Source organism: Zootoca vivipara, chromosome 6, assembly GCF_965207765.1.
Source record: "Zootoca vivipara chromosome 6, rZooViv2.hap1.1, whole genome shotgun sequence".
NCBI classification, from domain to species: Eukaryota; Metazoa; Chordata; class Lepidosauria; order Squamata; family Lacertidae; genus Zootoca; species Zootoca vivipara.
In genome coordinates, this window is record NC_142589.1 from 86,085,193 (window position 1) to 86,109,676 (window position 24,484).

At 47.4% G+C, this 24,484-nt stretch overlaps 1 protein-coding gene across 1 annotated transcript in view; it reads left to right on the forward strand.

The window, feature by feature from the left end:
• Positions 1-24,484, forward strand: part of AP3D1 (adaptor related protein complex 3 subunit delta 1) — a 56,028-nt gene that overhangs the window by 21,838 nt on the left and 9,706 nt on the right. The window contains exons 9-27 of the mRNA XM_035117870.3: positions 3,117-3,166; positions 3,276-3,325; positions 3,488-3,536; positions 4,498-4,643; positions 5,480-5,628; positions 6,343-6,573; positions 7,076-7,307; positions 8,418-8,563; positions 9,788-9,929; positions 10,469-10,540; positions 10,708-10,783; positions 11,833-12,044; positions 13,443-13,516; positions 15,743-15,968; positions 16,438-16,500; positions 19,171-19,272; positions 20,012-20,155; positions 21,618-21,665; positions 21,782-21,971. Of these exons, the coding sequence (XP_034973761.2) occupies positions 3,117-3,166; positions 3,276-3,325; positions 3,488-3,536; positions 4,498-4,643; positions 5,480-5,628; positions 6,343-6,573; positions 7,076-7,307; positions 8,418-8,563; positions 9,788-9,929; positions 10,469-10,540; positions 10,708-10,783; positions 11,833-12,044; positions 13,443-13,516; positions 15,743-15,968; positions 16,438-16,500; positions 19,171-19,272; positions 20,012-20,155; positions 21,618-21,665; positions 21,782-21,971 (2,402 nt within the window). The remainder of the gene's footprint in view (positions 1-3,116; positions 3,167-3,275; positions 3,326-3,487; positions 3,537-4,497; positions 4,644-5,479; positions 5,629-6,342; positions 6,574-7,075; positions 7,308-8,417; positions 8,564-9,787; positions 9,930-10,468; positions 10,541-10,707; positions 10,784-11,832; positions 12,045-13,442; positions 13,517-15,742; positions 15,969-16,437; positions 16,501-19,170; positions 19,273-20,011; positions 20,156-21,617; positions 21,666-21,781; positions 21,972-24,484) is intronic.

Here is a 24,484-nt window from a genome sequence, read left to right on the forward strand (position 1 = left end):
TGAACTGACCTTCAGCCAGGGTTTTTGTTTGACCCAGTCGACAAAACACGGGGCATTTTGATTTCTAAATCATGATATTTAAACCTCTAATTCATATGGTTCCTGAAAAGGCACACAGGCTGATTGCTCGATTGCTTGTGAGAATTTGAAAAGTGTTGGTCCCCAACAAAGTAGCTACCGTTTGGCTTCCAATAATATAGATCTGCAAAGATCTGCGCTGTCTGGTGACTTTTTAGTGGGGCAGATTCAAGGGGACACATAAAACCCATCCACAACTCGGGGCTACTTCATTAGTAGGACTGGCCTTGCCCCATCATGTTCCCACTGCTTTGGTCTGCAGAATTGACTATCCCCCCCCCCCCCAGGGCAGCACCATGTTCGTTCCACATTCCAATCTTTTAGCAAGACAGCATCTGTTCTCTGCCTTGATTCTATCGTGCTTAAAAATGTTCCATCCTGACATGTAGTCATTACACATCTTGGCTTTTGAAACTGTTTACATCCTTTCTTTATATTTTACTAGTTTTATCATGTCTGTGGATTTTATAGATAGTCTTTAAGTGGCGTACCGTATTTTTCCATCTATAAGACCCCCCAATGTATAAGACGCTCCCTATTTTGGGGGACTCAGATTTAAGAAAATGGGGGAAGATGGTCCCATGTATAAGACACCCCCTATTTTTTACATCAATTTTTAGGGGAAAAACCTAGTCTTATACACGGAAAAATTACGTGTTTTGCTGAATAATGAACCTATAATATTGGAAGCTGGGGGTGTTAACAGGAGGAGTTGCTCCTCTGGTGGGGGTAGAGATGTGAAAGCCTGGAAAACAACCTGAAAAATTTGGAAAAAACAGGTTTTTTCCTGAAGCCTTTTTTGTTTTTTCCCAAAAAAAATTGGAAAAATAAAAAATAGATTATGGAATGTTTTATTTTAACATGATGAACAAAATATTTTAAGATAAGGGGTTCAAGTATTTTATAAATCATTTTTAAAAACTATGTATGGTATCAGATTATTCTAATTTCTGTGAGGACAAGCAGGTCCTAGGTTACAAACTGAACTCTCCAATGCAAGAACAAGATACTGTGCATTTCTTCCTTTAGGAGGTGCTGTTGTCACCAGAAAAGAAAAAGGTTTCAGTTTTGTTTTTGCATGCATGTGGTATGCATTGGTACTGTTCCTCTTCACTAGGCCTCAAAGCACTGGAAGAAAATATAGAGCGACAAAAAGGGCCTTAAAGTATATGTATTGTTGTGCCAATCAGAGAAGTGTTATGAAAGAAAAAACGAAATGAAAATATTTTAAACATTAAATGCTGTAAAACAGTCTTTAAAAAGTGAAACAAACTAATTTAAGCATATAGTAGTAGCTAAAGTGGTTAACAGACCACACACATCAGTGTGAGGAAATACATAAGGTCTCATGGGCAAAACATGGGAAGTGGAGTAAGTGTGTTGCATAGCAAACAGTGATGAATGACAAGTTAAATTTCAGTTCCCGTTTGGATACACTATATTTTTAATATGCTAGTTGTGATAATTTTATGCCCATTAACATTATCCATAGTTATATTTTATGTTTCTAAAGTAACAGAATGACTTTTAATCTGGAATAGAAAAAAGAAGTGCTAATGTAGCATTTTTTCAATTTTTCCGAAAATTTCCGTCCCCCCCCCCCAGGGGGGGGGTCTCCGAGCTTCAAAATTTCCGGAAATTTTACATCTCTAAGTGGGGGACACGTCATGTTCCTTCTGGGGTGGTAGGTCCACCTTTGTTCCCCACCCTGTACTCTGCTCTCCCCCGTGGCTCCTGGAAGCTGTCAGAAATGCAACAGCGGGCACAATCCCAGAAATGGCTTTGACTAGCCGGCTGAACCAAGCAAGGGGAGCCGATGGGTCTCAAACCCTCGGTGAGTTAGGAACCTCTCCTCCATGTGAAGATAGGCTCCAGTGAAGGGAGCAGACGAGACCAAGGGCAGGTCCAGCGGTCAAGATGGCAGTTTCACAAAGTGGCTCACACTAAGCAACAACAACTGGATAAGGACCGCAATACCTCGAGTACTGCCTCTCCCTATATAAAATGACCCATTCATCATCTGAGGCCCGTTTTTGTGCGCCTCTCCATGTGAGGTCCAGAGGGTGGCAACACGAGAACAGGCCTTCTCTGAGTGGCTCCCCATTTGTGGAACGCTCTCCCCAGGGAGGTTCGCTTGGTGCCTTCATTATACACCTCTAGGTTCCAGGCAAAAACGTTCCTCTTCTCCCAGGCCTTTGGACGATTAATATTCTACAGCCTTTTAAATGTGTTTGTGAGAAGGGGGAGGGCATTCCTGTTTTGTTGCTTTGTTTTACTTAATTTTCATGTTTTTATCCTGTATTTTATTCTGTGAACTGCCCTGGGATCTTACGATGAAGGGCGGTATGCAAATCAAACAAATAATAGAACAACACAAATCATATGGAATACTTAACATCAGCAAAACAATCACTATTAACAAAAGAACTTTTTAAAAAAAACTAAAACAGCACAGCCACAACAAAAAAAAAATCGTAATATATGATTCACAAAGCACTGCAGCACTCATAATCCACAAAACAATGCTAACAGCATTAGCAAACCAGCAGCCGAAATCACACTAAGCCCCGTTGAATTTGCGCACTCCCATGACTCACAACCTTCCACTTAGTTCATCACATGCACTTAATGCTCATGGCAGCCAACTCCTTTCTGAAGGCTGCTAGGAATGGAGGGGAGGTGGGAAAAGCCCTTGGTGGTCCTAAAGTCTCACGCTATCTCCAAACATAGAGGTAAAACCTGGCTAGTGGGCCGCCCATAGCCTTTGTGCTCCATAAATGTGCAATGTTGCAATACATTGGTACCTCGGTTTATGAACACAATTGGTTCCGGAAGTCTGTTCATAAACTGAAGCATTCATAAGCTGAAGCGAACTTTCCCATTGAAAGTAATGGAAAGTGAATTAATCCGTTCCAGATGGGTCTGCGGCGTTCATAAACCGAAAATTCATAAACCGAGGTGTTCATAAACTGATGTTCCACTGTACTTTCCTGCGGGCTTTCCGCAGTGCAGTAACTCTCTCTTTCTCCCCCTCTCAGCACTTCCGCCATGTCGCTGCTTTACGAATGTGTGAACACAGTGATTGCAGGTAAGGAAAGACATTGTCAAGCACGCCGTTATTGTTTACCCCTCCTGGCTTGTGTGTTTTGCGCCACACCAATTTAAATTCCCTTTCCTTCCCCTCCCCTCTCCTCCAGTGTTGATCTCTCTCTCCTCGGGGATGCCCAACCACAGTGCCAGCATCCAGGTACAGTCCCATCTTGGCCTCCCAGCCCTCGCGGCAAGCAGCTGAAATTTTGCTGGAGTGCAGAGGGCTTCCCTTGATTGCTGAGGGAGGTGGGAGGTGTCATGCTCTCTGCCTCTTGCAAAAAAAAAAAAGTATCTTAATTTGTGCGTCATTTCTTCACAGCTCTGCGTCCAGAAGCTAAGGATACTGATAGAAGATTCGGACCAGAACTGTAAGTCTTGGGCCTGGGGGGTGGGGGGAAGTCCTTGGCACCAGGGGCAAGGGAGGGGACACCCTTAAAATCCTGCTAAATACAGTGGTACCTCTACTTACGAATGGAGCTCCGTCCGCCATCTTGGATGCAGTTGAGATAGGATTTTTTCTACTTACGAATTTTTAGATAGGGTTGCTTCGACTTACGAATTTTTTCTCCCAATGCATTCCTATGGGATTCGACTTACAATTTTTTTCGACTTACAAATGTGCGTTCGGAACACATTAAATTCGTAAGTAGAGGTACCACTGTACTAATATGAGTGAGCAGTTGCGTCTGGCTTAGTCATATTATGATTATGTTTGATTGATTGATTGATTGAATTTATATAACGCCCTATACCCAGAGGTCTCAGGGCAGTTCACAAAATAAAATCAAAATATAAAATCACAAAATGCATAATAAAAACAACAACCCAATAAACCCCCTCCCCCAAGAAAACCCACATTTAAAAAGGGCATAGGATGTCAATCAAATCAACCAAAGGCCTGGTTAAAAAGGAATGTTTTTGCCTGGCGCCTAAAGGTATATAATGAAGGCATCAGGCAAGCATCCCTGGGGAGAGCATTCCACAGACGGGGAGCCACTGCAGAGAAGGCCCCATTCTCATGTTGCCACCCTCCGGACCTCTTGAGGAGGAGGCACACGAAGGAGGGCCTCAGAAGGTGATCTCGGGGTCCGGGTAGGTTCATAAGGGAAGAGGCAGTCCTTGAGGTATTGTAGTCCTGAGCCGTTTAAGGCTTTATAGGTCATACTCTGACTAGACCTGTTGAAATCCACTGGGCTTTCCCAACTTGAGTCCGTTGATTTCACGGAATCTACTCTTGAGTGCAACTCAGCTTCTTGGGCTTCCACCGCTAGCCTTGGAAAGCTTATTTGGCCTTTGTGTGTGTGTTTGTGTCTCCTTCTCTCCACGTAGTGAAATATCTGGGGCTGCTGGCGATGTCCAAGATCCTGAAAACCCACCCCAAATCAGTCCAGTCCCACAAGGACCTCATCCTGCAGTGCTTGGACGATAAAGACGAGTCCATCCGCCTCCGGGCCTTGGATCTTCTCTACGGGATGGTACGTTCACATGCCGCCGCAACATCACGGAGAAGAGGTCTTAGCTTTTAGAAATATAGAGTGCATACCCTAAAGCCCTTAGGAGCAATGCAGCAAGAACGCCATCCTTGGAGGCAGGAGGGAGGTCAAGCTGGGGAAGGTCCATGGCTCATTAGTAGGGTGCCTGCTTTGCATGCGGAAGGTCCCTGGCTCAATTTCTGACCACTCCCAGATAGGACTTGGAGAGAGCTCCTTCTGAAACCCCAGAGAGCTGCTGCTGGTCAGTGTCAACCGTACTGAGTTAGATGGGGCCAACAGTCTGACTCGGCGTAGGGCAGCTTCCTGCATTCCTAAAGCAAACCATGATTTGTGGGGGTGACAGATGTTGCATCCAGAACACTCTCAAAAGCAATAGAAGGCATTCATACAGGCGTGTAGAGTTGGAAGATACCCGCAGCTTCATCCAGCCCAGTCCCCTGCAATGCAGGAATCACGGCTTAAGCACCCCTGGCAGATGGCCACCCAGCCTCTGCTTAAAAGCCTCCAAGGAAGGAGGGCCCACCACCTTTATACTGTTGGGCTGCTCTTAATGTTTCATTGGATTCTCCTTTCTTGCCATCTGAATCTGTTGGTTGGGGTCCTTCCCACCAGAGCAGCAGAAGACAAGCTGGCTCTACATCCCATGGGACAACCCGTGAGATATTTGAAGGTGGCCATCTTCCCAGCTCTCGGTTCTCCTCTTCTTTAGCCAAAGCATCCACAACTCCTTCAGCTGCTCCTCAAAAGGCTCCAGCTTGTCAATATCCTCCTTAATGACTTGCCCCTCCCTCCCCACCAACCGGTCTCTGTAACTTCAGGTGTCCAAGAAGAACTTGATGGAGATTGTGAAGAAGCTGATGATCCATGTGGACAAAGCGGAAGGGACAACCTACAGGGACGAGCTGCTGACCAAAATCATTGACATATGTAGCCAGTCCAATTACCAATACATCACCAATTTTGAATGGTCAGTATTTCTGTTTACCTACAGGGCTTCATACATTTCATCTAATACATGTTCCTCTATTTCATATATTACCATTTTCTTCCTGTTGCTCAAGTTTCAAGTCCTGCTGGCGATTTGATAATGATATTCTTCCATAAATTGCCCATTGTATCGACCTCTTATTTTCACTGTTAGCTTTGCCAGTTCCGCATAGTCCATTAATATTAAGAACTGTTCTTCTTTGTTTGGACTTTTCTTTCCAGTTCTGCATGTATAAGGTTCTGGCTGGTGTTTCTTGCATTCATAAATAAGTTAATCATCTTCTTTGTGACCTCTGACCCAATTATCCCTAGAAGAAAAGCTTCAGGTGGGGGCGGGATAACTAGTTTAAATATGCTTTTCATTTCGTTTTGATTACATTGGTTTTTTAAGGAAAATACCATATCTCAGTGGTAGAGCAACCCACCTTGTGTGCAGCAGGTCTCAGGTCCCGTCCCCAGCAACTCCCATTAGGGCTGGGAGTATCCCCTAAACTAGAAACCCTGGAGAGCCCCTTTCAATCACTGTAGACCAGGGCTTCCCGAACCTGGTTCCCCAGCTGCTTTTGGACTACAACTCCCATCATCCCTAGCTGAAGAATCAAGTTTGGGAAACCCTGCCGAAGACAGTCCTGAGCTTGAGGGACCCAATAGTCTGACTTGGCCTAAGGCCCCTCCTTGTGTTCTCGTGATCCAGGTACATCAGCATCCTGGTGGAGCTGACCCGCCTGGAGGGGACCCGCCACGGCCACCTCATCGCCTCCCAGATGCTTGACGTGGCCATTCGCGTCAAGGCCATCCGCAAGTTCGCCGTCTCCCAGATGGCCATGCTGTTGGACAACGCCCACCTCCTGACCAGCAACACCCAGCGCAACGGGATCTGCGAGGTCTTGTACGCCGCGGCCTGGATCTGCGGGGAGTTCTCCGAGTAAGTTCCCAGCTCCACTGTGGCATCTGTCACGTAGGAGCTCCTGCAGACAACCAGTGGGCCTGCATGATGGGAGTCAAGAGAGCGACAGGTTCCCCAGCCCTTCTCTAAGAAGCAGTGTTTGCTGTGGGATGTCTGAGATGAAGAAGTGCCTCTATTGAGCAGAGGCATTCGCTCTGCTCTTCTTAGACCAAGGATGGGGAACATCTGTCTGGGCACTCCCAGATGTTGCTGGTCTCCAGCAACCAACATAGCCAGTTGCCAACTTCTGTAAAGACATGGTGCCAGTATCACCTGTGTTGGGAGGCAGTTCCTTGCCCTTGGGGCCACCACCACAAAGGCTGTCTCACGAACCACCAGGGAGGCCTCGCAACTGGGAGAGGTCCGAGTTCTCCCCTTGCTGCCTCTTATGCTCGGAACGCCTCTTGTGGTTTCCTCGCTTTCCCTCCTGGAAGAAGGATTTGGGACACCCCGTCTCTAAGCACCTTCTCCCCCTCCTCAGGCACCTCGAGGAGCCTCACCAGACTCTCGAAGCTATGCTGCGGCCCAAGGTCACCACGCTGCCTGGCCACATCCAGGCTGTGTACGTCCAGAACATGGTGAAATTGTATGCTGCACTCCTGCAGCAGAAGGAGCAGGCTGGCGAGAAGGAGGTGGCGCAGGAGGCGACACAGATGATGATTGAGCGCCTGCCGCAGTTCGTGCAGAGTGCGGACCTTGAAGTCCAGGAAAGGGTAAGCAAAAATCCTCCCAAGATCCCATCTCTTCTTCTTCTTTTTTTACATTATCATTTGTTATTAAATTCCCCAAATTTCACAATTAGACTTCAAATCGAATAATTGCATCGATTCATAAATTGGCTTCCCATCCCCAACTTCACAGTGTTGAAACCATTTTCTTTTTCGTTTTTGCTCAAATTAACGTTTTCACAATAAAATAAGGTTATATCTAGAACAAATGAAGTCAGAGATATCGAAAAGGAAAGAGAGAAAAACGCAGCCCCTTTCATACCCTTTTCTACTGTGATATATCAAACTCTCATCTATTGCAGAATCCCACTAATACAATTACTGTATCGTTTTTCTGCTGCTGCTGCTGCTCCTATCTCGAATCCTGCCCACAATTTCATTTGACTATCATACTTTTTCATATAGTCCAAGAAAGGCCTCCATTCTTCTGTAAAAAAGCTCATCATTTCGATCTCTTAATTGGCTTAATCTTAATCTATTGGTTTAATCTTAATCTATTGGCTTTGCCATTTCTGTTTAGCCTATTAATTTAAAAAACCACTCTACCTTCGTCGGAACCTTTTCTTCTATTCATTTCTATGCAAATAATATTCTAGATGTTGTTGTCACATACGTAAATAGTTTGGTCATCATCTTCTTCAAAATGTCTGTCCCTATTATGCCTATAAGAAAAGCTTCTGATCTTTTTGGGAATAATCCATTTAAATATCATCTTCATTTCACTGTATATCATTTCCCAATAGCCTTTAACTTTTTTGCATGTCCACCACATATGAAAGAATGACCCTTCTGTCTACTTACCGTTCCGAGCACTTACCTGGCACATTTTTATACATTTTGGCTCATTCATTTGAAATTAGGTACCACCTGTACAACATTTCAACCCTCTGGCTAAAATCAGTGTTTCCCAAACTTGGCTCTCCAGCTGTTTTCGGACCAGAATTCCCACCATTCTTGACCACTGGTTTTGCTAGCTAGGAATGATGGGAGCTGTAGTCCAAAAACAGCCAGAGACCCAAGTCTGGGAAACACTGGGCTAAATCAACGAGAGTCTCCCTCTTTCTTAACTTTTATAAATTTATTTCCTCTCGTCAGGCCTCTTGCATCCTCCAGCTCATGAAATACATCCACAAGCTTCAGATCAAAGAGGTCCCCGTAGCCGAGGAAGTGATCGCCTTGTTCGCTGGGGAACTCAACCCCGTTGCACCCAAAGCCCAGAAGAAAGTGCCCATTCCAGAAGGGTAAGAGTCTCTCCGCCCGGGTGACGGCTTTGGATCTCAGGGTTCTTGGCCTGCAGCCTTGCCTATCTCCCAGCCAGTCTGAGAGGAGTGAAATTGGGGGAAGGCAGAGCAAGGGGTCTTAGAAAGGGCAAGGAGGGGAGGGACCGTGCAATTTCTGTGTTTGCAGCAGGGTCAGAACTGCCGCAGTGACGGGGCTGCCTTTTAAGGTGGTCCAGAAACCATGTTTGGTTCCAAGCGGGTTACATTCCAGTTACGCAAAAGGTGTGTGCACTCCCCTCTCGTTGCCTCCATAAACACCTCTCTGTTCCCCATCCAGCTAGGCAAAAGCGCTCCAGGAGGGTGCAGAGTAGCCCTGTGGGAGGGTCCTGAGAAGGGCTGGATCATATATCACCCCAAACCGTTTTGAAGTCTGTATCATGATAGCAGCTTTGAAATTTTTGACCTGGCAATATACTGCAAATCATGGTGGGTGGGTTTAGCCAGCCAAGGCCTCTACATATTTCAGACATCATGATATATCGGTATATCGCAATGTTTAGCTAGTGATATATTTTGACATTGAAAACCAGATATCGCCCTGCCTTGAGTTTCTGTAGCCCTGAACTGGAGAAATGATTGGAGTGTTGACTTGAGACTGGGTGTGGTGATGGTGAGGGTGGTGGTGGTGGTGGTGGTGATTTGCCCACCCTTCACTCTAAGAACCCAAAGCAGGTTGCAACAATTAAGAAAATCTCTCAAAGCAACCGAAAATCACAGAAATAAGATGGAGTCATAGAACCGTAGACTTGGAAAAGACCACCGGTGTCATCTAGTCCAGGCACGTCCAACAGGTAGATCATGATCTACCGGTAGATCACTGGACGTCTGTGGTAGATCACTGGCTCCCCTCAAAGAAAGCTCAACAACTTTGACTTGAACCCCTAAAAAACAGGCTTTCCTCCCTTAAAAAAGCTCAACAACCTGAACCCCCAAAAACGGGGTAGATCACTGCCTGTTTTTAACTCTGTGAGTAGATCGCAGTCTCTTGGGAGTTGGTCACCCCTAGCCCAACCCCCTGCAATGCAAGAATCGTTGCCCAACATGGGGCTTGAACCCGTGGCCATAGATTTAAGAGTCTGTTCTGTTGACGAGAAGCTATATAAATCAAACTAGAATTAGTAACTTTTTGAGTAATCAACAACAAGGGCAGCTTGGTAGTGATGCGGAGGCTCTCTCCTTTCCCAGCTTGGACCTTGATGCTTGGATCAACGAGCCTCCCTCAGACAGCGAGTCTGAGGACGAGAAGCCCCGGACCATCTTCCACGAGGAGGAACAGAGGCACACAAGGCACCGGCAGCCTGAAATGGATGAGGAGGAACTGAAGAGGGTAGGCTGGCTGCAGAACAGGGGTGCTGGAGCAGTTCATAGAGCGAAACAACTGTAGAGTTGGAAGGGACCACGAGGGCCATCCAGGCCAACCCCTTGCAATGCAGGAATTTATTATGCCCGTCATGTAGGCACCGTGCCCCTCCGGCTTACGTGAGGAGCCAGCACTCTGAAATTGGGCCCGGAAACTGATTGTCAGCCAGTGCAGTCGGGCCAGGATCGTTGTCCCAGCGAGCAACCTGGCCGCTGAATCCTGCACCAGCTGAGATTTCCGAACTGTATTCAGAGGCAGCTCCATGTATAGCATCCTGCAGTGATCTAACCTGGAAGTTCCCAGAGCCTAGACAACAGACGTTAGGCTGTCCCTGTCTGGATAGAGACACAGCTGCGCCCCCAGCCAAAGCTGATGTGGAGCGGGGTTGGGGAGGCCATTTGGATTCTCCTTTTTTTAAATAAATGAAGCCGAGAAAAATGTTCTAATAACCCTCAATATATTAGATTTTTTAAACCCACTGCTGTGCCCCTTGTCTCTCCCTAAAGCGCCGAGAAGTCCGGAAGCAAGAGCAAGCGAACAACCCATTCTACATCAAAAGTTCTCCTTCCCCACAGAAGGTAAGCTGGTAGTCCTTGTCTGATAGTCGCAAGGGTGGTGGGGGGCCCCTCTCTTAATGGCAGGGATTCTGCTGTTGCTTTTGATAAGCCACACGGGGCCAATGTTGGCTCATGACATCTCTTGTTTCCCCACCTGATCTTCCTCCCTCCATCCCCACCTTGTCCAGAGATACCAAGATAGCCCCGGTGTCGAGCACATACCTGTGGTGCAAATTGACCTCTCCGTTCCTCTGAAAGTTCCTGGTAAGAATTCTGCCAGTTTCCCAGCATTCCACGCCAATGAATGGGGCCCGGTGGGTGGAGCTGTGCAGATGAGCAGCCTTGAGTCTCTGCTTCCCACTTCAGATGCTGGGATCCTGAAAGGGCGAATACACCTGGCTTTCATTTCTGCAGCTGCTAAAGTTGGAACAGCCACACAAAGAGGGCATGGCTGGCTTTTAAAGCCCATTAATTTCAATGGGTCTCCTCTGAGTAAAATCTTTAAGCGTTAAAAGCTTCCCAATGGAGGGCTGCCTTCTGGTATCTTCTGAAAGTTGTGTAGTTCTTAATCTCCTTGAATCATAGAATCATAGAGTTGGAAGAGATCACAAGGGCCATCCAGTCCAACCCCCTGCCAAGCAGGAAACACCATCAAAGCATTCTTGACATATACCTGTCAAGCCTCTGCTTAAAGACCTCCAAAGACATATGAGGGGTGGGCGTTCCACAGGCAGGGCACCACCACCAAGAAGCCCCTCTGCCTGGTTCCCTATAACCTCACTTCTCACAATGAAGGAACCGCCAGAAGGCCCTCAGAACTGGACCTCAGTGTCTGGACTGGATGTTGGGGGTAGACACTCCTTCAGGTATACTGGGCCGAGGCCGTTTAGGGCTTTAAATGTCAACACCAACACTTTGAATTGTGCTTGGAAACGCACTGGGAGCCAACGCAGGTCTTTCAGGACTGGTGTTCTATGGTCCCAGTCACCAGTCTGACTGCTGCATTCTGGATTAGTTGTCGTTTCCAAGTCACCTTCAAAGGTAGCTCCACGGAGAGTGCATTGCAGTAGTCCAAGTGGGACCAGAGCGTGCACCACTCTGGCGAGACAGTCCGCAGGCAGGGAGGGTCTCAGATGGAGCTGGTAGACAGCCACCCTGGATGCAGGATTCACCTGCTCCTCCATGGACAGTCCAAAGTGACACCCCCCCCCCCCCAGGCTGCGTACCTTGGCCTGTGTTTCCTTTCAAGGTTGGTGCTCAGCCCACTGCCCCTCTTGAGAACTCTCTCTGTCCCTCCCCGCCCATCAACGCAGGCTTGCCGGTTTCTGACCAGTATGTGAAGCTGGAAGAGGAGCGCCGGCACCAACAGAAGCTGGAGAAGGACAAGAAGAAGAAGAAGCAGAAGAAGCAGGAGAAGGAGAAGCGGGGCAAGCACCACCGGCGCCACAACTCGCTGCACACCGAGAGCGACGAGGACATTGCGCCCGCACAACATGTGGACATCATCACAGAGGAGATGCCGGAAGTAAGCCCTGGCAGGAGAGGGCGGCACCCACCCTGTTCTTCCTGGTGTTTGCTGGCCCTGGGTGGATCGGGAAGCAACCTGGTTACAAATCCTGATGGGTGGTGGTGGTAGTAGTAGTAGTAATAATAATAATAATTTATTTTTTATACCCCGCCCATCTGGTCGGGTTTCCCCAGCCACTCTGGGCGGCTTCCAACAGAATATTAAAATACAATAATCTATTAAACATTAAAAGCTTCCCCAAACAAGGCTGCCTTCAGATGTCTTCTAAAAGTCTGGTAGTTGTTTTCCTCTCTGACATCTGTTGGGAGGGCGTTCCACAGGGCAGGCGCCACCACCGAGAAGGCCCTCTGCCTAGTTCCCTGCAACTTGGCTTCTCGCAACAAGGGAACCGCCAGAAGGCCCTCGGTGCTGGACCTCAGTGTCCGGGCAGAATGATGGGGGTGGAGACGCTCCTTCAGGTATCCTGGACCGAGGCTGTTTAGGGCTTTAAAGGTCAGCACCAACCCTTTGAATTGTACTCGGAAACGTACTGGGAGCCAATGTAATTTTAGCATTTGTACCCCGCCCATCTGGCTGCGTTTCTCCAGCCACTCAGGGTGGCTTACACCACATAAAAATTTGCAAAACATTAGACATTAAAAATTTCCCAGAAAACTAGTTAAGCTCTTACTGTCAGGAAGTTCTTCTCGAGGTTTATTCGGAATCTTTCTTGTCACTTGAAGCCATGGATTCAAGTCCCACCCTCCAGAACAGGAGAAAACAAACTTGATAACCCCCTCTCTCCGTTAAATGGTCACTGCATAGATTTTATAAGAGGGGGGGGGGACAGGCAAGGTAACAGCAGGTAAGATTCATTCTGATGGTGTGGTTTCAGGCTTGAGGTTGATAGCTAGCTGGTAAAATGGTCATAACTTTTTAGCAGCTAAGGATGCCTGGGGTGCTCACGCTGTGCTAAACGCAGGTGGATCTGGGGGTGGGAGGGAGTGCAGAAATAGAGGGGCTGTGGTCCCCCCCCCAGTTGGAGGCAGCAGCGCTTCTGCATCACAGGGAATCACAGGGAGAGTTGCTGTTGTGCTCCAGTCCTGCTTGCGAGCTTCCCGTTGATGCTTCCGGTTGGCCACTATGAGAGCAGGTGGCTGGACTGTAGAAGGACCCCCTTGGGCCAGATCCAGCAGGCAAATTCCTACATTCTTAGTCTGGCAAATGAAATCCTGCTGCAGCAGTATGGTAGCGCAGTCCTTATCTCTTGGTACAGGGTGGTGGAAACATGTTTCTGACTTTGAAAACATTCTGTTGCTGTGGCAATGGAGGGTAGGTCACCAGACCCCCCTTTTCCCCCTTGGAGGTCAGCACCTCTTTGACCCACTCCCTCTTCTCTTGTGGCTTTTCCCCCAGAATGCTCTGCCCAGCGATGAGGATGACAAGGACCCCAACGACCCCTACAAGGCTCTGGACATCGACCTCGACAAGTAAGGAAAAAGCTGGGCTGGCATACTTCCGCTTTCCTGGCTAGCGTTAAACCTTCCTGCTCTCTGGGATGCTTCCACATCAGAGTGCAAGGAACCTTTGGCCAGCCGGGCATTTGCTGAACTACAGCTCCCATCACCCCCAACCATCAGCCATGCTTGTGGGGGCTGGTGGGAGTTGTAGTTCAGCAATGCCTGGGGGGCCCTACTCTTGGTTGTAGTTCATCAATATTTCATTCATTTGTTTCAGGTATTTAGGTGGAGAGATGGAGATTGCTTAATATTCCAATTTCTAAGCCTTGCACATGAATTGTGGGTGTTTGTGGGGGGCGTTTAAAAAAGAAAAGCATTACTGAGAATGAGAACGATTCAAATATACAGTGGTGCCTCGACTTATGAAGGCGATCCGTTCCACGGCGCTCTTCGTAAGTCGAAGTCTTCAGTTGTCGAAGCGCCCGTTTTGCGCATGCGCGAAGCACGATTTTACACTTCTGCGCATGTGCGGACCACACGCGTGCTGCTTCTGCGCAGGCGCAGAACGCACACGCGACGAAAAGACTTCCGGGGTTGTCAACTTCGTAAGTCGAAACCTTCGGAAGTCGAGTCATTCGGACGTCGAGGTACCACTGTAGTCCGCTTGCGAGTATGGCAAACCCTCCTTTATGTCACAAATGACCTCAGGTGAGCGTGGTTTGGGGCAGGCAATGACCTTGTGGGCCAGATTAGGGCCAGGGGTCACAGGTCATGCGCCGCGCCGCCCCCAGCCTTCACCTTGTGGGCTTAGCTTAGTTTAGGTGGTGAAGCCATCAATTTGGACACTTCCATTGTGTCTTTTAAAAGGCTAGCTTTGCTCCACATGTTCTTCCAGCTCTTCCGTTTGTATGTTCTGTGAGGCATCATCAGAATTATTTTGCATTTCTCACTCTCTGTCTCTTTCCCTCCTGCTTCTTCCATTCGCACAGTTGCTGTATTCTGTCGTCTTGTGTATTTTATTTTTATTTTTTTCCTGTCTCCCTCTCTTTCTTTCTCTCTGTCTTTCACACACAGTCTGGTTTCAGGGAAATCGGCGAGGTAAGCGCTCCCTTCTCCCTATCTCTCTCTCTCTCACTCTCCAGTGTATGAGAAGTTGTTCTTTTTATAATTTATTAAATTTGCATACTGCCCCTTTATCCATAGATCTCATGGCAGTTCACAACATAAAATTACAATGTAAAAACCGCAAGTTGGCTGCTCCCTTTCTGATGGCATAAAACCCCGACACGGCCAAGAGAGCTACTGACCCAGTCACCCCACCCCAAATTGCAGCAGAAAAAAGAGACTCCCTATATTCTGAATGTCCGGGGGGGGGGGGATAAACTCTCTCTCTCTTCTGCCTGCATAGACCTAAATTTGCATGTTTGTGGCCTGGAACAAAAGAAACCTTTAAAAAAATCCTAGTTTTCACTAAAGTAACTTACAAAAGAAAAAACAATGCAGTATGCAAAACTGAAAACCCCAGAACAGCATTTATGGCGGAAAGGCCTCCTGGAATAAACCTGTTTCAGTCTTGCATCTGGTGCCTGCCTGATTTCTAGTGACATGGAGTTCCATGCTCTGAATGGCGTTTGGTCGCTTGCTTGCCTGGAGCCAATCTTCCATTCGCCATAGGCGACCAGGAAAGCAGCTGTATGCAACCCACTTCGCTGTTAGTGCTTCTGAAACTTACTCCAGGGCAGCCTTCTGCAGCCCAGGTGCCCTTCAGATGTTCTGGAATTTCTGCCATCACAACTCCCCAACAGCCGCAGCAAGCATGGGGGCTGCTGGGAGTTGTGGTCCAGAGCCGCTGGAGGGCACCAGATGGACAAAGACTGGTGTCGGGGAACTTCTGGTCACCCTCAGGCCGTTTCAGAGGGTTCATTCAGCGACGGAGCTGCGGTCAATCACAGCTTCCTGGGAGTGTACCTGTGTGCTATGCATGAGAGTGTGTGTGGTGTTAATTCTGGCCTTGCAATGGGAACCATATTACCAGCCCTGCTAGAATCCTGCTTGTGGGCTTTCCCAATGGGTAAATCCAGGAGGCTGGATCTCGAGATTGTTTTTTGCAGCCTGGGTTGAATTTGTATATTTATTTACCCTTCACCTGAAGATCACAAGGCGGTTCACGGCGTAAAAATGAGATGCAAAAATGCAAAACGAAAGGCATAATTAAAAACAAACAAACCTCCCCTGTCCTTCCTTCCCACCGAAAAGGCCTTTGGCAGACAGCGAGAAGCTTCCAGTGCAGAGACACAGGAACGCCGACGACCTCAAGTCGCCCCAGGAGGCAGAAGTGCTCTCCACAGAGAAGAAGAGCAAGCGACCAAAGAAGAAGGAGAAGAAGCACAAAGACAAGGAGCGGGAGAAAGAGAAGAGGAAGGAGCGGGAGAGGAAGATCGAGGAGGAGGTGGAGGAGGAGCAAGAGGAGGAGGAGAAGAAGGTAACACCCACACCCTGTATCTGAAGAAGTGTGCATGCACACGAAAGCCCATACCAAAATAAAAACTTAGTTGGTCTTTAAGGTGCTACTGAAGGAATTTTTTTATTTTACCCACACCCTGTGCTCTTCTCGAGTCTGGCCTCTTCCGTTCAGAGCAGGGACGGGGAGCCTTTGGAGGGTCCAGCCATCGCACTCTGATTCCCGGCACCCAGGGCTGATGGGAGTTATAGTTCAGCTGCTGCATTCCAGCAGGGCCCACCAGTCGTGGATTATAGTGGGAGTTATAGTTCGAAAGCACCCAGAAATGGGCACAGGGTTTGCTGTTTTCATACATACATTGTACCGTATATCAGGGCGGGGTGGTGGTGGTGATTATTATTATTATTTGTAAGGTTTGAATAAGTTGTAAAAGAAAGTGCACTACAGGTAACCCACGGTCCTTTTTTGCTCCCCTTCTCTCTCGTTCCAGCCGGAAGACATGGACTTCTGGCTTTCTGACGGTCCACCGCCTGCAGCTGCTACGGAAGCAAAGGTTAATCTCCATTGCAGAGCTCTGAAATGATGTGTGTGTGCATGCGCATGCAAGTGTTGCAAACGCAGATATATAAGCCAGGCACCAAATGACTCCTTAAACCAGTGGTTTTCTTTTTTCTTTTTTTTTCAAAAAAACATTAATTCCTTTTCCACAGAAATTTATAAACATACAAATACACAGAACACAAATAGAAACACATCATAAGAAAAACAAAAAACTACATCTATAATCCCATTACATAGTTTTCCTTAACCTCTTTAGGTGACTTCCTCGAATCCCCCGTATCTGAATTTCATTTTAACCCATCTTTAGCAGTTCCCTACTTTCTAGAGTAGGGACACTTTCTAGTGTCTAGGGCTTGCTGATCAGAAGGTCGGCCTTTCGAATCCCTGCAACGGGGTGAGCTCCTGTTGTTCGGTCCCTGCTCCTGCCCACCTAGCAGTTCGAAAGCACATCAAAGTGCAAGTAGATAAATAGGGACCGCTCCGGCGGGAAGGTAAACGGTGTTTCCGTACACTGCTCTGGTTCGCTAGAAGCAGCTTTGTCATGCTGGCCACATGACCCGGAAGCTGTCTGCGGACAAACGCTGGCTCCCTTGGCCTATAGAGCGAGATGAGCACCACAACCCCAGAGTCGGACACGACTGGACCTGATGGTCAGGGGCCCCTTTACCCTTTACCTTTACTTTCTAGAACCAAATAAAACACAATCAATATCATCACCTAATCAAAATTTACCTTATTTTAAAATCATAACTTATTTATAAACTGCGTAGCATTCCTACTTCTAAACCGATAGCCTGTATCATAATTATAAAATATCAAATATTACCATATTTTTTTTCAAATATACTTTAAATTTCTTCTTTCAATCTTCTTCTACCATCTCTTCTTTCTGGTCGCAGAGTCGTCCAGTCAGCTCATTTGCCCTTCTTCTGTAGTTGGTATTTCTTAAACCAGTGGTTTTCTCTCTTTTTTTACAATAATATTTATTGAATTTTCCAACATTACAAATCAAATCAATATATCTTCACATCCACTTTATATCTTTAGCACAAAAGAGAAAAAGAGAGAAGAAAAAAGAAGAAGAAAAAAACATACAAAAAAGCAAAAAATATCAAGAAAAAAGAAAAAAAAATTTATAAAAATTAAACATCTAATATAAGCCATTGTATTAAACTTTGACTTCCCCGTTCCGTCCTTCCCAGGTCATATTATATCCCATTTTGGCAATTTTTCTAATTCTTTGCATTAATTCAATTATCTTAAATAAATTCTTATGATATCAAATTACAATAAATCCCATCAATTATATTCCCCACACTTTAATTCTATAATAATCCCCTTTAGCTTCCTGTTTCCCCTAAAAATCTCCTCAAATCTCTATTTCTAATAAATTCTAACAGAAAAAAAACATTTATTATTTTAACTCAATACAGAAGATCACCCTCCTTCACCCGGGTGCCCTTCTCCGGACGACCTGACCAGCATCTTTAAACAGTCCAAATCAAAACCGTGTTATCCGTCTCTTAGTTATAATGTCCTCTGACACTCAGCCTATTCCGTCTCTCGCCCACTCCAACCCCATCTCTTCTTCCCAGCAACCCTTCTGTCGCCCCCATTGTTCATGTCCATCGCCCGGACCTACCCTCCCCTCTCTCACTGAGGAGGTTCGACTCCGGGCCATCCTTAAACCAGTGGTTTTCAACCAGTGCACGGTGGCATCAGGGGTGCTGCAGGCAACACTGACCTCTGCCCATCTTTCCCTCCCTCCCTCCTTCCTTCCCTTCCCTCCCTCCCTTTTCTGATGCCCTCTTGCATCTCTGCCTCTCAAAAGGCTTGCGCGGCTGTTCGTTGCAGCAGCCCCAGCTACCAGCAGGCGAATGGTGCCTCTGGGGCTAGCCAGGGGGTGCTTCCCAGGCCCCTGTGGGGCAGTGAGAGGAGGCACCTCTCTTTGGGGTGGGGTGGGGGGCAGCTCAGAAACCAAGGGCAGCAAGTGCCCAGAAGACTCCCAAGGAGAGGAGAGAAGGGTGAGAGGCTGCCAGCTCTGCAGGCAAGGGGTGACATAACTGGGCTCCTGAGCCCCACAGGGGTGCCGCAGAAAGAATGGAGTTGGTCAAAAAGCTATGGACTCAAAAAGGTTGAAAACAGCTGGTTTAGGCGAAGACCTTGAGACCTGTTGCTTCTCTCTCTCCCACCCCACCCCACCCCCCAGTATCTCAGCGATAAGACTGGGATATAAGGTATCAGGCGGTATCTTAAAGATTTCCTGGAGCCATGTTGTTAAGGGCCTTGTAAATTAATGCCGGAACCCTGAACCAGTGGGCTTGGGGGAGGGATGCAAGCAGGGAGCTGCCCACAGTTTGAGGGCATTACCCATTGTAAAGTAAGATCCCGAGCAGGAGAAGGCTTGTTCACAAATCCCCTCCTTACCCCTCTGGGAGAGCCTCCTAGCTGTCCCGTAGCCCCTTGGCTCGCTTTTTGAGCATTTTCCACCAGATGTCAATGATATAAACTAGAACTTTTAGAAGACATCTGAAGGTGGCCCTGTATGGGGGAAGTTTTTAATGTCTGTGTTTTAATTTGTTGAAAGCTGCCCAGAGTGGCTGGGGCATCCCTGCCAGATGGCTGGGGTATAAATAATTTCAATCTTATCGCCTCCCTTTAGAGCCCTTCTGAGCCGAGCACGAACCTCGCAGGGGCTGGGGAGCCAGTGGGGGCCCAGAAGGAAGTGCGAGAAGAAGAGCTGGAGGAGGAAGATGAAGGAAAGGTGAGTGGCCAAGTCCCTGTCCCTGACTGCCAAGAGAGAGAGAGAGAGAGAGAGGGAACAGGGGGGTTGTCAGTCGGCTTCTTTTATTGTTTGCTTGAATATTTGCAACCCATGCTTTCATAAGATGTGTCAAGGCAGCTTGCAATATGGAATACAGTATAACCAATCGTTGAGTCTGGACATGGAGGTCCATCTCCAAGGGCCTTCTGGCAGTTCCTCCCCCCCCCTTTCTAGAAGTGAAGTTACAGGGAACCAGGCAGAGGGCCTTCTCAGTGGTGGCGCCCGCCCTGTGGAACGCCCTCCCGTCAGATGTCAGGGAGCTAAACAACTACACAACTTGAAAGACACCTGAAAGCAGCCCCGTATAGGGAAGTTTTTAATGTTTAGTGTTTTATTGTGTGTTTAATATTTTGTTGGTAGCTGCCCAGAGTGGCTGGGGCAACCCAGCCAGATGGGCAGCATGTAAATAATATGATTATCATTTTTTATTATTAATTAAAAACCACAATAAGAGAGCAGCAGGTGCTGCTTGGTGAAGGAGAAACATTTGTATTGTGAAGGGCCTGTCCCCAAAGCAGTTTTTGAGAGACCTTGAAAGGAAGGCAAGGGCAGTTCCCTCTATGGTCAGAGAGTTGCACGGGGCAGAGCCTGGCGGAGATCGCTTGGGGTGAGCTTTGGCTTTTAATGGGCAATATGGGAGGAAGGTGTCTGACCCCTGGATTTCCCCCTGACCCAGTAGAAATCCTCCAAGCACAAGAAGAAGAAGCACAAGAAAGAGGAGAAGTCCAAGGATAAGAAGTCGAAAAAACACCAAGGCAACAAGGGAGAGGAGCTCCCTGCAGAATCGGTGCAGAACGGGACACTGGAGGATGAACCGTTACCGGTGAGCAAGGGTCTTATAATTGCATCTTTTGGGTTTTTTGTTGTTGTTATTATTAACTTGCCTTTTATTGGTATTTTAAATGAATATTTTAGGCAAACCGCTTGAGAGGTCTTTTGCAGGATTTCCCAAACTCAGGTCTCCAGCTGTTTTGGGACTACAGCTCCCATCATCCCTAGCTAGCAGGACCAGTGGTTGGGGTGATGGGAATTGTAGTCCCAAAACCAGCTGGAGACCCAAGTTTGGGAAACACTCCTGTATAGAGATTTCTTTTAATGATAGCCAGTGTTAGTCCTGTCCAGTGTAGACCCACTGAAATGAATAGGCATTACTAAAAGATAAAGGGACCCCTGACCATTAGGTCCAGTCGCGGACAACTCTGGGGTTGCGGCATTCATCTCACTTTACTGGCCGAGGGAGCCAGCATACAGCTTCCGGGTCACGTGGCCAGCATGACTAAGCCACTTCTGGCAAACCAGAGCAGCGCAGGGAAACACCGTTTACCTTCCCGCTGGAGTGGTCCCTATTTATCTACTTGCACTTTGATGTGCTTTCGAACTGCTAGGTTGGCAGGAGCTGGGACCGAGTAACGAGAGCTCACCCCATTGTGGGGATTTGAACCGCCGACCTCCTGATCGGCAAGCCCTAGGCTCTGTGGTTTAGACCACAGCGCCACCCACATTCCTGCAATAGGCATTACTAACTTCTCTTAATTTCAGTGGGTTTACCCCGAGCAGAAGTTTATATATATTTACTGCATTTATAACCTTGCTGTAAGGGGGTGGGCTTACAGGGAACAGCTACCCCCCATCCAATCCAGCTCTTCTAATGGCTCGGACAACAGCGGAAGGACAGGAGACAGGAAGGAGGAAGTGAGCAGAGCGGGCCGGGGCTCAGGCAGCATACAAGAGACCTACCTGCAGCCTGTGATATCAGCAAGGAAGGAGGGGCCAGCAGAGAGTTCCAGCGGGGAAACAGCAGAGGGGCGTCCTTTCAAATTCACCCCGGAACTGAGGCGATCGGCGGCTCACAAACGCAGGGGGAGGAGATTGGGGGGTCCCCAAACTACTCTGCTGGGGGAGGAGCCGAAAAGTGCCATTGGGATAATCTGATAGTACTGAGTAGACATGTTTTCATGAAGCTCTTGCCTTGTAAATAGCTTTCACAATAAAAGCACTAAAAGACAAGATGGTTTGGAGTGTCGTTGCTCGAGGGTAGCCAGCAACCGCCCTGACACTTGCCTTTTTTATATAACAAACTCAACGTGGCATACATTTAGTTCGTACAAAACCCCTGCAAGGTAGGTTAGGCTGAGAGAGAGCAACTGGCCCAAGGCCAGCTTCTTAGCTGAGTGGGGATTCGAACCTGGTCTCCCAAATCCTCTTCCGGCACTCTAACCACGCTGTCTCTCCACACATAATTGGCCGCACCTCAGAAATGACAGCCTTTTCTTTCTGCCTTCCAGCCTATGTCAAGTTACGCCCTCCTCGCCGAAAATGCGTACATCAAAATGGTGAGTGGGGTTGTGTGTGCACCTCCGTGGAGAGCAAGCGCCTTAAATATGCAGTGGTTAAGCGATTGTGTCCAGCTCCGCTGCTGCTCCCTCTTCACAAATGCCTCCTCCCGCAGACTTACGACATCCAGGGGAACCTGCAGAACGACAGCCAGGTGACCGTCTCCATCATCTTCGAGAACAAAAGCAGCAGCTTTCTGAAGAGCATGGAGTTGAACGTCCTGGACTCGCTCAATACTAAAATGTTCCGGTCGGAAGGGTCCTCGATACATGATGGAATTCCTGTCCCTTTCCAGCTGCCCCCTGGTATGTCCTGTCTTTGCGGGGGGCAGGGGCGGACAGGGTTGGCCAGAGGCGTCAAGGAGCATCAAGAAATCCACCCTTTCCACGAAATGTTTAATGGCATCAAAGACGTCTCTCAGGGTCATATCTAGATTAAGCCCAGGGGGTGACCTTTCAAACTTCTACTACTACTACTATTATTACTACTACTACTACTACTACTACTACTACTACTAGATTTTCACATAATAGCTAGATAGAAACTTCATTTGCATGAACCACTAGCCATATCAATAAGATAAAATATACTGGGGATAGAGCTAAACAGCTATACAAAATATGTTCTGGAGATTCACTGGAGGTTTACATTAATACAAATGACAGAGAATTGATACACAATCCTTTAGTCACAGATATAAAACGTGAGCTTTCTTTTGATTCATAAAATCAAATAGGCTTTCTTTTGATTCATAGGCTTTCTTTTGATTCATGTTTAGAAAGTTAATCAAATAATGTATCTTAATCTAATTGCCCCTGCTTAAAAAAATGCAGTTTTTGCTGTCCCCTGGTTATCTTGACCTGCCAAAAAACAAGGCACGTGAGCTACTGATTATACATTCACATAATGCATCTTAAGAACATCATGTGTTGCCATTCTTATTTTTCTGTAACTTCCCATATCACTCGATAAGACGTTGCATCTCCACTCTCTGAACTGCCTGTTAGTTTCGTAACAATACGCAAAGTGTAAAATATAAACCTGAAAACAACATATTCTTGTTCTTCTGTTCCTCAAGATACAAATCCATCTTGTATTGGGGAAGAATTAAAGTAGTTAGTTAAGTGATCCAAAAAGGGTTTCATTTTCCTACAAATATTTTTTGTCACTAGTGTCTCTTAGTCTGGCAGTTAGTTTTGCCGTTTTGGCATAGTCCATTTATTTGTTGCTCCGTTCTTCTTTTGTGGGTATTCCTTCAAACTTTGGCCCAAATTTGGAGGGTCCAATATAGGTGCCTGTGTGTTAATTTCCTCCCCTTTTTTGCCTATTTGGAGGTGAAAGTGTTGTGGAGGTTTTCTGGGTGGGGGGCAGGAGCTATACAGAACTCACCAGCTCCTTCCTGGGATATGGGACTGCATGTTGGAACCCCCCAAATCTGAAACAAATCTGCATGACAGCGTGGTCTTATTTCAAGGGGTAACCCAGATCCCTAGACTGCTGATGCATCTTCAGTTTGCTGCTGGTTTTAATTTTTTGAATGTTCGGGTGGTTTTCACTTATAATTTTATTGCTTTATTTCTTTTGTAAATGCTTTCAGGATCATTTTATTTTTTAACTCTGTATAAATTTGTGAGATAGGTTTGTTTGTTTTACTATTGAGCGGTATATAAATTTATGAAATAAATTAAAACGAAACCTTGCAGTGGGAATAGAAGACTCAAGTGCTGAAAGGGGGGAAGATTTCGGAAGCCCTGAGGTGCTCTTGAGATCGGATGGGATTTCGATGCGATAGAAGTTCTCTTTAGCTGCGTGACTTTGCTGAGGCTCTTTGATGCTTTTCATTTTCCTACGCTTCCAAACTGTGAGGGACAGGGGATATCGCGAAGTCCCTCCCCTCCTGAGTTCAAGCCCGTCCCCGAGCAAAGGGGAAAGCAGGGAGAGTTCCGATTCCAGTGGGGAAGCAGGAAGTCGTGTCCGAGGCTCAGGCAAGGTAGAGGAGCCAGGGTCCCAGGTGGGACAGGAAGGGGCAAGTAAGGGGGGAAGACCCATCCCCCCAACTCCAGAATTACGCAGGAAGAGGAGGGGCAAGAGGATGGGTCTGCCAAAGCTTTTGTGTTGGAGAAAGACGCGCCAAAAGCCATTAGGAGGTTCTGAAACCGACTGACAACATCGCTCCGTGTAAATAGCAATGACTTGAGCACTGTAAATACGCAGCACCAATAAAAGAATAAAATGCAGAGCTGCGTAGCGTCGTTACTCTGAAGTAGTCCACTCCGGCCACTGTGACAGCAACCTCCTAATCATTTTTGGGCTACTTTGGAGTTGCCGGGATGAGCGTGTCAGAGGCGGAGAAGTGGCGGCAGATCGCTGAGCAAGCCCAGCTAGAACTGCAACAGCTGTCGCTGCAGGCGCAGGGAGAATTGAAGGCAGCTAAAGAGGAGACTAAGAAGGTCCAGGACGACCGGCTACAACTTGCGGAACAGGTGAGAGAGCTCCAGGAAAAAGAGCAGCATTTAAGGGCGGTGGCGGTAGACCTCCAAAACAAGCTGGATGCAGAGAAAAACAAGGCGGGAGGGGCACCCCAAGTCCAAGTGCTGCCAGGAAGGAGAGCCGGGACCCTAGTAAGCAAGTTCAATGGAGACCCGAAGGAGTTTCAGGGCTTTGAGACTGAGATTGTGTATGCTCTTGAGCTGCACCACGATGAGTTCCCTGATGATGAGCACAGAGTAGCGTTTATTGTGGAGCACCTTACAGGGGCGGCCAGGGAGTGGCTAAGACCGTTAATTGCAACAAGGAATCCTTGCATGAAGAATGTCAA